At 54.1% G+C, this 15,119-nt stretch overlaps 1 protein-coding gene across 2 annotated transcripts in view; it reads left to right on the top strand.

Annotated features, from left to right (window-relative positions):
* LGR6 (leucine rich repeat containing G protein-coupled receptor 6) overlaps nucleotides 1–15,119 on the top strand; it is a gene marked incomplete at both ends in the record, with an annotated part of 108,601 nt that overhangs the window by 22,618 nt on the left and 70,864 nt on the right. The window contains 3 exons of one of the 2 annotated variants that reach the window (XM_084245695.1): nucleotides 2,934–3,005; nucleotides 5,416–5,487; nucleotides 12,310–12,381. In XM_084245695.1, coding sequence (XP_084101821.1) covers nucleotides 2,934–3,005; nucleotides 5,416–5,487; nucleotides 12,310–12,381 — 216 coding nt within the window. Of the gene's footprint in view, nucleotides 1–2,933; nucleotides 3,006–5,415; nucleotides 5,488–12,309; nucleotides 12,382–15,119 lie in introns of those variants that run through there. The other variant, XM_084245696.1, reaches the window with a different exon arrangement.

Below are 15,119 nucleotides of genomic sequence, written 5' to 3'. Positions count from 1 at the left end.
TGCCCCCGCTTTCCCCTGCATCTGAGCTGTGCTCTCTGCACTGCACTAGAACTACTGACCTCCCAGGAAGGTCGAATCTCAGACTTCAGAACCACCAACTTTCCAGGACAACTGTGTCCAGGGTTTCTGCACAGTGGTGACGCCTTCCTGGTGAATGCCCAGGCACGGCACCCCCCCCACCCCCGACCCAGCACCTCTTGCCAGGGCCCTTAGTCGTTCCCAGACCTGTGGCATCAGCTCAGAGGATCTCAGCTTTGAAATCTCCACAGCCCCTCCCTCTTCCAGCTCTCAGCATTCCTCTCCCTTCCCCTCTCCTTGGTACCAGCCTCACCCCTTTTCCTTTTGTGAGAGGGCCAGGCCTGAATGGGGCTTCCCCCCCATCCCCGGGCGCCCCCTCACTAAACACTGCAGCTGGGCTATGTGTTGTCTTGGGGCAGGATGTGGGGGCGGGCTGGGGGGTACAGGCCCCCTCCTTTCCAGGGGAGAACAATGAGGCCGCTAGTCAGTGTGGTGGGGTGAGGGAGGGGGCCATGGAGCCACATCAGAGCCTCTGAGGTGCGGCCCCTGGAGGGACAGCTGAGTGATGAGGCCTGAGTCACATGCCCCGTGTGCTCCTTGAACTCCCGCTCCCGCTCCTGTGGAGACACGTCCAGAAATGCACAGGGTAAATATTTAGAGGTAATCGTTTTTGTGTGTGTGTGTGTGTGTGTGGCACCTCCCGCCTCCCTGCCTGGCTGAGGATGAGCCAGGCCCAGGACTCAAGGGGGAGGAGTCCAGTCCGACCTTGGCCGCTAGCCGGGGGTCTGTGGGCATCGCTGCCCTTTACCCTGCCACTGTCCAGTGAATCCCAATGTCTTCACGTTTCTGCTTGGAACCCCAGGCTAGGAGAATGTGCAAACATCTGAGAAACAAACTCTGATCTCAACTTCTTCAGTGAACTCTCTACATTCTGCCCCTAACCTTGGCCATGCTCACGTGGGCCTCCCCCTTGCTGTGGCCCTCTTTCTGGATGGGGCAGACCGGGGGCTGGGCAGCCTGTTTCCACGTGGAAAGGAAGGAGCCATGGACAACACCCTGCCCGAGTCCCACAGGCCGGTTCTTTGGCTGGACCATGTCCTTCCTCAGAGGACATGGCGTCGGAGTCCCAGCTTTATCAAAGATAAAATATTTGAGACTAAACAGTCTTTTTATAGATTGGAACTGGGCTCTCAGGCACCGTCTCTGGCCTGCCTGTCTGAGAACACACATAATGCACACTCATTTCTCGGGGGAAGTGGAGACACTGAGGCTGGAGGGAGGTGCTATGGGAAGGCCTGGGGTGGGACTGGGCAGTGCGGTGCTCTGATCTGGGCCCACCTCTGTACCTCTGGGGGTGGGGGCGCTGGCAGAGGTGAGAAGCAGCTGTTGGGAGTTTGAACTAGGATGGAGCCCAACCATGTCGGCCACATACAGCCTCAGACCCCAGTGCTCACCAGGCACAAATGCAGCAGAAAATGCTGATGTAGGGTGGGGCCCACAATGAAGGCTCAGAAGCCTCCCTACCTCCCCCCAGGCCTGCTGAGCTGCCACGCTCACCTGCGGGTGACTGAGGGACAGTGGAAGGAAAAGAGCAAATACCCACCGTGTCAGGGCTATGTGCTGGGCAGTCTGGATGCTCTGGTTCTTTTAATCCTACAGGTTCCCTAGAAGATTGTGTTCATTTATTTTATTATTATTATTTTTTTAAGATATATTTATTTATGCATACAAGAGCTGGGGTACAGGCCAGAGGTGTGGGGGTGGTGGTGGTGAAAGGATTCACTAGAGACAGAGTGGGGAGCAGAACAGGCAGATTGACTGAAATACACAGCTGAGGGGAGCAGTGAGTGAGTCAGGAGAGGTCTGCTGTGCCATGTGGGTAGCTCCCAGGTCTGGGATGGAACTCATGCTACAGTGGCTGCGGATAACTTCATAGGGTGCGTCTTAACCCTTTGAGCCACCAGGGAGGCCTGACTGTGTTCATTTATTTTTATGCATGAGGAAACTGAGGGATGCAGTGGTTAAGGCCAGAGGTCTGGTAGGTAAAGGTAGGAGGGAGAGTTGACGTCAGGGCCTGTGGATTCCAAGGCTTGATGCTCTCTCTTCTTTGCTCCTCAACCTGGGGATGCCAATGGCCTCTGCCTTGCAGTTGCTGTGAGAATTAAGTGGGTCTGTTTGGATAAAGGTTAGCCAGTACCTGACACACAGCAGTTATTACTGTGGTTGGAGGACAATGACACAGAAACTACCCAGAGGGCCTGTCAGGTAATATGGGAAGATGGGATGATCCAAGGTTTGAATCCACGGAGGGAGCAGGCCCTGCTATTCCACCACTTGGGAATGCAGGCAGGTGCTGAGTCTTCCCATTGGAGAAAAGCAGGAAGCATGGAGGGAGGGAAGCCACCAGGAAAGAGACTGGCGGAGACCTCCGAGGGCAGGAAGTCCCACCAGCTCAGACTGACTCCTATATGACCTGCTCCATAGATCAGCATGGCTCGGAATGCCAGGCCTCAGTTTCCCCATTGGTAAAAGTGTAGGCGGTATAGTTTGTATTGAGAAGACCCTCCCCTCCTGCTCTGACATTCTATGAGTTTTTCGTGAGCGCCTCCATTTACAGGGAGGTCAACTTTCTTTATAGTCCCAATCACAGCCATTTTAGGGGGCTGGGTGGGGAAACAGAGAAAGGCAGAGGGGACATTGGAGACTGCACAGAAAGGGCATAGACAGGGACGTGCAAGGCCCAGCTCCCTGCCTGCTTCTCCCTCTTAGAGAATGAGCTGAGGTTGCCAGGCTGGCGTATTATGTGTATGGGGTGCCATGGGGACCCCTGGGGCTCTCTGTGGGTGTTTGGAGCTGGATTTTGCAGTGGGACAGACGGACACTCACAGAGCCCTTCCCATTTTCTCTCCCCACAGAGACCTGAGCATGAACAACCTCACAGAGCTTGAGCCTGGCCTCTTTCACCACCTGCGCTTCCTGGAGGAGCTGTGAGTAGATACTTGGGGGGCTGGCAGGTGACCCCCAATAGCTGCAGGAACTCCCCAACCCAGGCTCCCCAAGAGGTGGGGTGGAGCTCAAAAGAAAGGGGTTTGGGAAGCCAGGCTGTTCTTGATAGCAGGGCATCAGTTGATACCTGGCCCAGGTGTGAACTCTGGGGTGGCAGCATGGGGCCTCATGGTCTAGGGACTCGAAAAGCCAGGGACTTCCCCCCCACACCCCCAAATCAACTCCTCTTTGCAGCTTTCTGTCTCCGGGTCGAGAGTTGCAACTCTCCCTGGCATCACATTTGACCTGCTCTCATCCTGCGCATCAGACTCCATCCACTCCCCAAGGCCTGGTGGTTCTTTTTCTGAAATGTCTCTCACCTCCTGCCTTGTTCTCCACTCCCATGGCTACTGCCCTAGTTGTCCCCTCACATCTGGGGGTTGTGCCAGCCTCCTAGCTGACAGATATCCTGTGTCCTTTCTAATAAACACTGTTCATCTTCTGGGTGTATCTCTCCTGCTCAAGAGCCTTCTCCGCTCCCCATAGCCAAAAGATCCACTTCTAATGTCTTCTCTCACCTGGCCGAAGCCCACCTGGCCAACTTAGCTTCAATGAAGCCAGTCCTGCTCACCTCCCCTGAGTTTCCCCTCCTGCATTTGAGCAGGTTTCTCTCTCAACCCGGCATGTCCACATCTCTGTCTCCTCTCAGGCCACCTAACTCTGGATCAGGCCAAGCACAAGGCCCACTTCTTCCACAAAGTCCTCCCAGGTCAATCCCTGGAATCCCTAAACCTGTCTTCTCTGCCTATTTACCAACCACCCTCTGGCCTGTCTGCTCGGGGGAGCCAGGCACTCTGCCCTTCCTCACCTAGCCCGATCTCTGACCCTTCCATCTCTGCTTCTTCTTGCTTTTGCACCATCATGTATCCCTGGGGCTCCAGAGCGCTGCTTACATGGTGCAAGCACTGGGTTCATAGTCCTGAAAACAATCCCAACTCACCTCTACTCTGGTCCCACCTCTATCTCTTTGTCCCATCCCGACCCTGGCTGGCGCCCCAGACATGGGGACATGGAACAGCTAGCCAATCCCTGATGAAGGTATGATTCCATCAGCTCCCAGGGCGGAGGCCGGGTCTTCTAGACTAGGAGTTTCTTGGGCCACCTTTATGTGAAAGGCAATTTCAAGGTGCTCTGGGGGAAAGCAAGATCCATGAGCTGCTCGAGGGCCTCAGGGTGCTTGCAGCAAGGCTGTGACCTGTGCTGCAGGAAGGGAGCCTGTGAACGAGGCCGTCTGGTGTGAGGACCCAGGTGCTCTGTGAGGGGATGGTCAGGGAGTCAGAGGTAGTGGGGCTGCCTGTGGGCTAGGGAGCCTTCCTGGGAGAGGAATTTTCAAAGGAAATGAGAGTGTGTGAGGCAGCTGAGGGGGCTTGGGGCAGGGGCAAGGCAGCTTGGGTAGGAATGAAAACCAGGAGCACAGCTGAGGATCAGTGGTGGGGGCAGGTGACAGAGGGGCTGATCTGAGAATTCTAGGCTGGTCTTCCATCTTCCATTTCCTTAGAGGGGGTTAGGCCCATTTTAAAGACCCCCTAAATAAAAGACTCTATGATGGCAAATGTCCAGTTTCTGATGTCTCTCCGTGCCTTTCTTTCTTTCTTATTTAAAACAACAAATACTAAATAAAGAAACTCTCATTAGCGATACAGTTTTTAAAAATAGCTTCTGAGGTGTGTCAGCACAATCTCTATATCTGTGGGCCTCTTGATAGGAATTGATGCGCATAATAATGTTGTTGAGGACTGGTGATCCCAAGGGCCTTCTGAATCATCCACAATTAAACTCTGCTCTGTCAGGCTTTAGTATTAAGTATACACATTAAGCATATTTTGTCACATTTGCTCCTTTCAAAATTGGTGATCGCCCCATGAAAAACATACTTAATTAGAGCAGAACGTTAGACTAATTCCAATATGCCATTTCCTAGCCCTCCTGGATTAGTGGGGGTTAGCTTTGTAGTTTAGGTCATGGGGAGGCACACCCACACCTGTCTGGATCTAACCTTCCACTAGTGACAGCGTACGCACAGGTCACCAGTTGAGGGCAGGTGGGCTTGGGAGAGGAGACAGCCCTGTGGAGAGAACATGAGTCCAGACGGTCCTCAGACCTATGACTGACCAACTCTGTGACTCTTAGGAGAAGTGACCTGACCTCTTAAGCCTCAGTTTCTTGATCTGATCATTGAGGCACCTTACAAGGGGATAGTGAGAATTAAGAGAGATGACGGGTATGAAGTCCTGATTGTAGATTTCAGTAAATGGTGGTTATCACCACTCTCTTTGCTTGAGACATTGACAAGTGGCTGCCTCCCCTCTGCATTCCCAACTAAAGACACTGACCCTTTGCTCTGATTTGCAGGAGGCTGTCTGGGAACCACCTCTCCCACATTCCAGGACAAGCGTTCTCTGGTCTCTATAGCCTGAAAATCCTGTGAGTATAAGTATACCCCATTTTACATAGAGGGGAGGCCTTGAGCGTGCAGGTTGGTGGGTGGGAGATGGAAGTTTTTTTTAACCTGAGTTTTGGTTTGCCTTGCTTATCATCTCCTTATCTTCTGCTTTTTATTTTATTTCCATTTCTTCACTACCTTGTCTATAACAAAATTTTTTTGCACCTGATGTGGCAACCCTATAAGGAGGTGAAGCAACATTTTTTGGGGCAACATGGACCATCCGAAAAGGTTTTGGTGGGGCTGAGTTCAGTTACAGACCAGTAGAGGAGTCCAGTGTGGCTTTCTCTGCCCACTCTTCCTCTTGGCTCCAGCCCTGGTCGTTGTGACATAACCCCGAGTTCCATTCTCACTGTAAATGTGGCCACTCCTCAGTGTTCAGGTTTCTTCATCCCAGCTCTTTCAACTTTCCTTTGACTCCAAAAGCAACTGAGAATTGGAGAGAAGCTTCACCCAGACTCCCCCTAGCCATTGCACAGATGGCCCATTTTAGAGAAGGGAAGGCTGAGGCACCATCTCCTCCCGGCCCAGCACACAGCTCACCTTGTCCTCCCCAGGCTGGCCTGTTCTTAGGACTGGGGTGAAAAGAGGTGGGGTGTGTGGATGTGCTGGCTCTGAAGATGGGCAGAGGAAGGCCCAACACCACTGGATGTTTGGGGGGCGGTGGTGAGGAGAATGAGGAGCTTTGTTGATTCAGGAGCAGAGGAATGAAGATTTGAAGTTCTGTCCTAAAAAGCATTTGGAGCCATCTCAAGCTCCGCTGTCTGCTCGGCCCTCAGCTGCAGGTCTTCCCTGCACAGCGGAGCAGGCTGCTGACTGCACAAGAATACTGACCGTGGGAAGTGGGGGGTGGTGGTAAGAAGAGGCTGAAATTCAGACCTGTGCCTGCCTTGGGGTTACATCTACCTTTTTCTAATTTGCTCCAAGTTGTTTAAGGGCTAGCAGTAGCCCTGCCATCTTGGCTTCAAGCTTATGGTAGCTCACAGGCCAGCCATGCCTGGCACGTTCCCCTTTTTCCACCTTTTCAGTCTCTGGCACCTTAGCCCTCAGCCTTCGAGTCTCTGGCGTGCCTCACACTTCCTCCCTTGGTCTCCCTCTCTCTGATGCTCTGCTCCCCACCTCTCAGTTCTTCTTCCTGCCTCTTCACTGTCTGCCTGGCTCCCCATAAACATGACTGCCTGGGGGTGGTGGGGTGGGGGAGAGTGGGCAGGCCTCCTGCACCAGACGTGCCGCGCAGGCGGCCAGCTTGGTGGCGTGTCTGTGCCCAGCGGCAGGCTCAGACCTGCAGCCGGATTAGAGAGCGGGCCCTGTTTGCTAGGCCTTCAGAAGATGTGAGACGCACGTCCCGTTCCTAAGACTCCGGCTTAGAGATGAGCCTCCTCTTTCTTCTTTGCCTGCATTAGGCAATAAATCAAAGCCTCGGAGAAACCGCAAGCTTCCCGCCCCCTTTCTACAAACGGCGCCCTTGGCTCAGTGAGTTGAGCGGTGGGAGAGGCTGCTGGTCAGAGCCCCAGCTCAGCCAGACTGGCCACTGCCTGCACTGCCAGTGGCCCTCACTCTGCCCCATCCTCAAAGCCCACTTGGTCCCCCAAAGCCTTTGTGTCAGTTCTTTGCCTGCAGGGCTTGTCTGCCTTAGGGACGAGTTGGGTGGTCTCGGGAAAGGTACTCTCTTCCTCAGGGCGGAGTCAGAGCAGCGGGTTCCACCTGTATCAGGGCAGTATGTGCTTTCTGCCACGTGAGGCCGGTGTCTCCTGCTGCAGTGTCTGTCCATTACTTGTTTATCAGACCCACAAGAAAAATGGAGCAGGAAAGTCCACCATCAGCACAGTAATCTTGTGCCAGGGGACAAGCCCCTAGCTGCCCAGCCTTCTCTATGCCTGGAACTCTTATCTGAATGGCCTCCTCCTTTCCTTGAGGCTTGACTGTCCCTGTGGGACACTCTGCCTCCTTTCTTCCCTCCCAGAGGCACAGGACAAAAAAGGGGACCCCCTTTCTGATCCTCTCCTAAATGACTGTGGCAGGACCCCCACCTCGGTGCTTCCTGCCAGCTCAGCCCACGCCTGACTGGAGGTGAGGCTTTAGGGAGACTCTCCTTCCTCTACTGGGTCCCCAAGAGAGCCAGCCCCTGCAGGGAATTCAGCCTCACCCCTTTCATGAGACAATAGTGGGAATATCCTCCTCACAACTGTGGAGGCCCAGAGGCCAGCTTCACTGGCCATCTGTCTTACCACCGTGCTGTCCTGGAGGAAAGGGCAAGACCGCTGAGGGTACCTGCCCTGTGTACCCTTTCAGGGGCAGCTGTGTGCATCCTGCCCACAGCCTGGGGCATGGGGCCTTCCCCAGGAAGCTGAAATGTCCAAAATGGCTGTGTCTCACAGAGGATGGAGAAAGACCAGGTGTCTGTGGTTGAGAGAGAGAGAGAGAGAGAGAGAGAGAGAGAGAGAGAGAGAGAGAGAGAGAGAGAGGGGAGGGGGCAGCTTTATCTCAGATGCCCCCAGCCCCTTCCCTCTCACAGGCTTCTTGCCCCTCATCTATGCTCCTGGAGAACTGTGAGTCTTAGGCCTCTGCCCTACCTGCATCAGGTGGGTCTGGCTCTATCTAGAAAGTCTCCTGTTGGGCCTCAGCTGTTTCTCATCAGACCCAAATCTGGGAAAAAGGAGGCTGACAGTTCACACGCCCAGGCCCTTCAGGGGCTGGCAAGAGAGTCCCCCAACCCTGCTCCTGGATTGAGCCTAGAACCCCTGGGAATGTGGTGTGGGATTTCTAGCCTCTGTCATCTTGGGAAGGACTGAGGCTCTAGATGTGAAGCTTGCTACTTCTCGAGCTGGGGCCAGTGCTGTCTGGAGTCCTGGCCTGAGGTCTCAGAGGGGTGGAGGGAGGTAGTGGCTCTTGGCCGCCCCTGGAAATCTGCCTGGGTTGGTCTCCCACTCAGCCTCCTCACTCTGTGTTGCACTGTCTTAGGCTGATGTGGCCTGTGCTTGTTGTCTACTTGGCTGGACAGCGGCCAGGACCCCAGAGTCGGGGTTGCTTTTGGATGACATGAACTGAACTGGCCCAAGGAGGAGAGACTTGAGCTGTGAGGGGTGCTAGGCTCTGAGATATCACCTGGCCTGGCCCATGAACTATGGCTGCCCGGGCTCCAGGAGCCCAGGGAGAGTCTGAGGCCTTCCTCTTAGGCAGCAAAGTCTTCTGCCTCGTCCTGTCGTGGGTGGACTCTGATATGCCAGGAAGCCAGTCTCACGTGCAGTGGAAGGCTCAAGACCAGACCAGTTTCACCAGGTTCCAGAACAGGTGTTAAGGAGGACACCCTGACTTTCCTCTCCCTGAGCCTCAGTCTCCTCACCTTGAAATGAGGATGTTGGAAGAAAGTTTCCAACTGCAATTTCAGTTGTAGAAACTTAAAAACAGCTCGTGCAGGAGGGCTTGGAGCAGGGGCACCGCTCTGGCTGCAGTGGAGACACCACCACAAGACCAAGAGTCAAGTCATTGCTGGGTCACTCTCTGGAATACTCTGGCTCTAACACTTATGGCTCCTGCCTGGTGTGCCTCTGGGCCAGAGGACTGCTCCCCAGTGTATACTTCACAGGTGGAGAGGGCAGAAGCCGGGACAAACCCCTGGCTGGGCAGACTTGGCTTCAAGCTTGAGGGACGCCTGCGGCTGACTGGGCCGACCGGGGAAGTTAATCTGGCTACAGTGGGGCCTGGATAGTGGCATATTCCCAGGTGATTCCAAAGTGCAGCCAGGGCAGAGAGCCACTAGGCCGAGACCCTGCCTCACCATGCAAAATCAGGGCCAGGGAGAGAGCAGGGAAATGTGCTCACAAAAGCTCTGACCCAGGGGGAGAGATCTGGGCCCTTAGTCCTGATTCCTCTGTTAGTTTTCTTCATACTTTAGAGCAAGTCACCTCCAGTCCCTAAGCTTCCAGCTCCTCATTTGGAAAATAAAGGGGCTGTTCCTGCCCAAAGGTGCTGCCAGATTTTATGACCCATTTGTGTTTCAATAAAAGAGTGATGGCTGGGAAACAGGCCAGGAACAGCAAGGAAAACGGCCAGGGGTGTAGCCTCTGCCATGCTGACCTTCAGCTTACTGGGGTTTGATTCCACGAAAGAAAGGGCTCTCTGGAGACTAGCCTTCCTGGCCTGGGGTGCGTTGTCATTGTCGGGGAGGCCTGAGTTACCACACTCTGGAGGGAAGTGCACTGAGTAGATGCTGCAGCCCCTGCCTTGGGAGGGAGCTACTATTTGGAGCGTTTGATGTGCTTTCTAGACCTGGGATTGAACAGAGGAAAAGACAGGGGGATCGGAGCAATGATGAGGTGGAGATACCCTAAGATGCTCACGAAGATCCTGCCTATGGAGTGACCAGGTGAAACCTCTGGGTTTCCTTGAAGGGTGGGGCCCGAGGAAGGGGAGCACATGGCAGGGGGTCCTGATGAGCAGCCAGTGTCCCTCCCTGCTCACCCAAGCATCACTTGTGTCCTGGCTCCAAGCACCCTGAGGTCTCTGGGTGAGAATCAAGGCAGCCCCCGGAGGTCTCAGGAAGAAGTCAGATGAAAAGGGTCAGAATGGTGGAAGGACAGAGGACTAAGCAGGGTGGTGGGCAGGCTGGCCTGTCCTGGATGGTTACAGCTGAGTGTGGTTTAACGCCTCTTGGGCAGCCTTTTTCCTTAAGAGATGAGGGAATTGAGGCCCAGAGAGGCGAAGTGACTTATCCAACTCATCCAGTGTGTGGCAGAACTGAGACCAGATATTAATAATTAGTAATTCAGCTAATGGGTTGCTGAGCTTTTAAAACTTTGTGTGAGCCACTGCTGCAAGTTCTCTATGGGGCTTCTCAGATTTAATCCATACTATGAGCAGATGCGGTCATTATCGTTTTTCCCAATTTACAGACAGAGCTAAGACCCAAATACATATTAACTGCTGGAAAGGGACAGAGTTGAGGGTGCAGGCCAGGGCTGCCTGAGTGGAGCCTGCCCGGGGGTGGGGGGGGCGTCGAGGGGTGCCGAGAGACCTTTAGGCATACAAGGTATATCCGGGAAGGGACCCTGGGTGCTGCTACTCCTTGAGCTCAGGCTGCCTTTGGGGGCTGCTCACCCAGTCCCAGAGCAGGGGGTTGGGCAGGGAGAATGCCAGTGCCCCAGAGTCTGCTTCTCCATCCCCTTCCTCAGTTTTGTCTCCATGAGGGACCCTCTCAGTCCTCACCCCATAATCACCTGAGCCCAGCATTCGTTGGTTCTCAAGGTGTAATGGTTTTGTTCATGTCTGGAATTTTCTTATGTCCACAAACAGAGTCTAAGAGAGATAGCAGGTGGCACTCTGACCAGGACAGTCACACAGGAGGTCTCGGTCACTACTACTCAGGTGGTTTCGCCTGACAGAGGCTGGTGGTGTAATAGTCAGGCACTGGGACTCTGCCGAACCCTCTGGAGCTGACACTTGTGAGGTTCCAAGACCAGCACCCCGCATGCTGTCTGCCACTGTGATTAAACTCAGACTAGGAAATGCTCTGCTTTTCCTGAAGCACGGCAGACATTGCAGCGTGAGCTGAATGACCTTGGGTGGACATGTCCCTTAGCTTTCCCCTCTGAAAGTTGGGTTGATAATTCACCTTGAACAAGAGAGGATGACACACCTGGCGCACAGTAGGACTAGCTCAATGCTTGTCCCCTCCACCCCCTGGTTCCCAAGTAGCCTCTTTTGGGCTCTGCAGGCCCAGGTGTGTCCAGAACACATGCTGTGCAGTCAGTGGGGGCCTGGCTGGAGGCACCCACACTGTCTGGCGTAATTGACAGCTTCCTTCCTGCTTCCCCAGCTATTCCCTGAAATCCTGCTTGGGCCTGCACCCCCTGTGCCCTCCTAGTCCTCATTTCTAGGTCCAGGTCTAGAGGCCTACAGGTAAGGAGGTTCAGCTGGCTGCTGCTATCCAGGGCTTTCCTCCCATCTCCTCACCCAGTTCCTCCCTTACAACCATGCAGGCAGGCCCCCCACTCAGTTCTGTTTTGAAGGGATCTGCTGTGCTTTGGCGTGTCCACCTCAAAATTTTCTAGCACCCGCTCTGGTGCCTGGGATAGCTGGTATTGGTAGTGATGCTGGAGGGGGCATCCCAGGCCCCTACTTCTCTCCTGTGTGCGCTCTGACCCCCTACCCTCATGTGGGGTTTTCCAGGGGCCCCGACATGCTCCAGGATTCCTGCCTATGGGGTCGTCCTGGGGTGCTGTGGCTGGGCTGGTTCTGGGAGAGCAGCTTATGGGCAGATGGGGCCTGCTGACTGTACCTTCTTCTGTGGGACCTTGTGTGATTGAATGTCAGGATTGTGCTGCCCCCTGTCCTGGGTGCCTCGAATCATTTCTACAGACAGGGATGCCACAAAATCACTTTTGCCAGGGGCTCTGCCACCCTAGAGGGACCTTGACCTCCTCCACATCCTCTCTTCCCCTCAACAAACTTCAGCTTCACAGCTGCATATTCAGGGAAACTGAGGCCGGGGGGAAAACACCTACCTTCCTGCACATTCTTCCTGACCTCACTGACAGAATCACAAATGTTTGATTTCTGGCCTCTACTGCTTCCCAGAGGTCTTGTCTCTCTCTTCCCCATGGTTCTCTTTGTCCCTCCCATCTGAGATGCCCTCCCAGTCCCAAGAGGGCTGGTGGGTAGGGGGAGGGGTGCTGGACCAAAACTCTCTCTGAGGCTCTAAAGCTGGGGCAAGAGGGAGGGCTCTGGCATGAGGCAGGGGGTTCAAGGGAGGACCCCCAGGTCTACATGCCTTGTGGGTCCTTAAAGCCCTCTCTCCCTTACAGGATGCTGCAGAACAACCAGCTGGGAGGGATCCCCGCAGAGGCGCTGTGGGATCTGCCGAGCCTGCAGTCTCTGTGAGTCACTGGAGGGCCCGGGCTTGGGAGCCAGCTTCCTGGGGCCTGAGTCACAACCCCAGGCCCCCCGCCTCGGTTTCTTTCCTCGCTGGGCCCCCTTTTTCACTCCATGTTCCAGACAGTGTGCCGCTCCTGGCTTTGGTTTCTTTTCTTTTTTTTTTTTTTTGTCGTCATTGTCAGTGTGTGTATGTGTACACTCACGTGTGTATTTTGGGGAAGGAGCACTCCAAGCCCTTGCCGGAGGATGTGGGAATGGGACCTCCCTAGGTGGGGCCACCAGGGCAGCGGTCCTGGGGTGTCTGGCGTTCTGCCATAAAGCCTGGGGTGAGGGTTGGAGATTGCCACCCCAAAGAAGCTTCAGGAAGGGGCTGTCTCCTCCACCTAGTCTGCTCTAGCCCCTCAGGGCTTGGGCGTGGGGTTCAGACTCCCATTTCCCCTACTTGGGGGAGGGACTGCATTCTGGGACTCACTGGCCACCCATGACAAATCCTTCCCTCCAAGGAGCCCTGCAGTTCCTTTCCAGCCCAGCAGGGGCATCGTGAACGCAAGGAGGAGCCCCAGGGTGGAAGCAGAAACAGGTGCTGTCAGGTGATGTAACAGCCCACGATGGTCAGGGCCGTGCATTTCAGGGGGCCTGGAACACACTAGTGCCTATTTCATGCTGTCAAATCACCTGAATTTTATATCTGATGGGAAAATAAATAGGTATTTTGAGAGAAATCAACTTGGGAGTCAGGACTGGACATAACACTTAGTGGGGGGAGCTGAGGCACAGTTAGCCTGCAATGGGCGGGACAAAGGACTCTGGTAGCCTTGGCCTGAGGATCCTGCCGCCGCCCCTCACCCAGTCTGTGGGTGTGGAAGTCAGACAACATGAAACACTCCTGATTCTCCTCAGGGGGAAGGAAAAGAAGGCAGGAAAGGCAGTTTCCTCCCCATGGCCCACATTCAGGCCCACTGCACCCTAAACAGAGGGGCCCGGCCTGGAGACTCTGGCTACCTAGCTGTGCCACACCCACTCACATTTGGGCTCTCCTCCCTAGCCCTGCCCTGTACATGCCCTGTTCGCCACCTCTGTGGCTGCACCCCAGTAGCCCCCACCCCAGCTGTCTGGCCCCAGTGGCAAACCTGCCCCCGCCTCCCCTCATTGTCTCTCATTCCACCCTCCATCCTGACAAGTGCTGGGTCTCTGGTCCCAGCCACATCCTTTCCTTCCAGCTGGTGTCACGGAATAGGGCAAGAGACCCAGAGTGCCCCTGGGGGCCACTGTAAAAAGATCAAAGGCTGGGAAAGCCTGTGCTAACTCTACACCCCAAGCACTGACTAACATTTACTTAGGGCACCAGTAAAGCAGGGGCAACCAAAAATGGGGGTGAGGGCAGAATCTGACATTTCATGCGAAGCATCAAAGAGGTCTTCATCAGGGAAAAATTATACTTGTATTGGACTGCTCTTTTATTTTAAGCTTATTTTTAAATTGTTAATCATATCTTTTGCATTAGGGATTCCACAGGTCTTGTCTTTTAGGTTTTTAGGTAGACAGGGAATCTTCAGGTCATGCAGGAAGTTTCCCTGTGCTTTCTTTTTTTTTTTTTTTTTTAAAGATTTATGCATACAAGAACTGGGGTACAGGCCAGAGGTGTTGGGGGTGGGGGTAGGTAAGAGGATTCACCAGAGACAGAGTGGGGAACAGAATAGGCAGACCGACCAAAATACACTGCTGAGGGGACCAGCGGGCGAGACAGAGAGGTCTGCTGTGCCATGTGGGTAGCTCCCTGGAACTGGTGCTGCAGTGGCTGCGGATAGCTTCATAGTGCTGTGTCTTAACCCCTTGCACCACGAGGGAGGCCCCTCCCCTGCGCTTTCTAAGAAGGGCAGCCCCTGCAGCCCAGGATAACTAGATAATTAGCCTCCACCTGCAGCCCTCTTCCTCCATATGGCCTGGTGGATTGGGAGGGAGGATGGATCAGAGGCCCAGCACAACCCTCGCAGTTAGAGAAAGCAGGAGAGTAGAGTCACCATTCTGGTCTCTAAGAAAACTTGGCTCCGAGTCCTGGCTCTGATCCTGACTAATCACCGGCTCTGTGCCTCAGTTTCCCTACCTTCAAGCTGGGGATACTTTCTCCCCTGCCTATCTCACAGAACTGTCATGAAGATCATATGTACATAGTAGATGTGAAAGAGATTTGATCCAAGAAGCTTGGCTAGGATGTGCAGTGATGGATGCTGCTATGATCTTGTTCATTTAACTAGGCACTGATCCATTGTCTTATGCATATTATTGAGGCTTTGCTGGAAAACAAAACCTGAGTTGCATCTTGAAGGGTTAGTAAGTGTCCATCAGGTGAAGAGGCCAGATGACATTCCAGGCAGAGAGAACAGCTCATGCAAAGACACAGAGCTAGGAAGGAAACGAGTTCCTTTTCTAGAACCAAATTCCAGAAAATTTGCAAGGAGGTTGGTGTGTATGGATCTGTGTGTGTGTTTCTGTGTGTGTGTGCACTGGGGGGAAGGGCAGTTGCAGAAAGATTTGGAATTGGTGAAAATACTTTGGTAGCAGTTATGAAGGACAAGCTGGCGGAGGGAGCTTGTGAACGGACTGGTGGCCGAAGGGAAGCACTGGGAAGAGGAGGAGCTGGTGGACTTAGAAATATCAAGAAGTCACATCACCAGGCTCTGGAGTTTGGTATCCAGGGCACAGATGTCAGCTTCTTCGCTGACTGCTGTAAGACCATGGA

Source organism: Talpa europaea (genome assembly GCF_964194135.1).
Source record: "Talpa europaea genome assembly, chromosome: 10".
Classification (NCBI taxonomy): Eukaryota; Metazoa; Chordata; class Mammalia; order Eulipotyphla; family Talpidae; genus Talpa; species Talpa europaea.
This window is presented reverse-complemented; position numbering and strand designations above follow the sequence as displayed.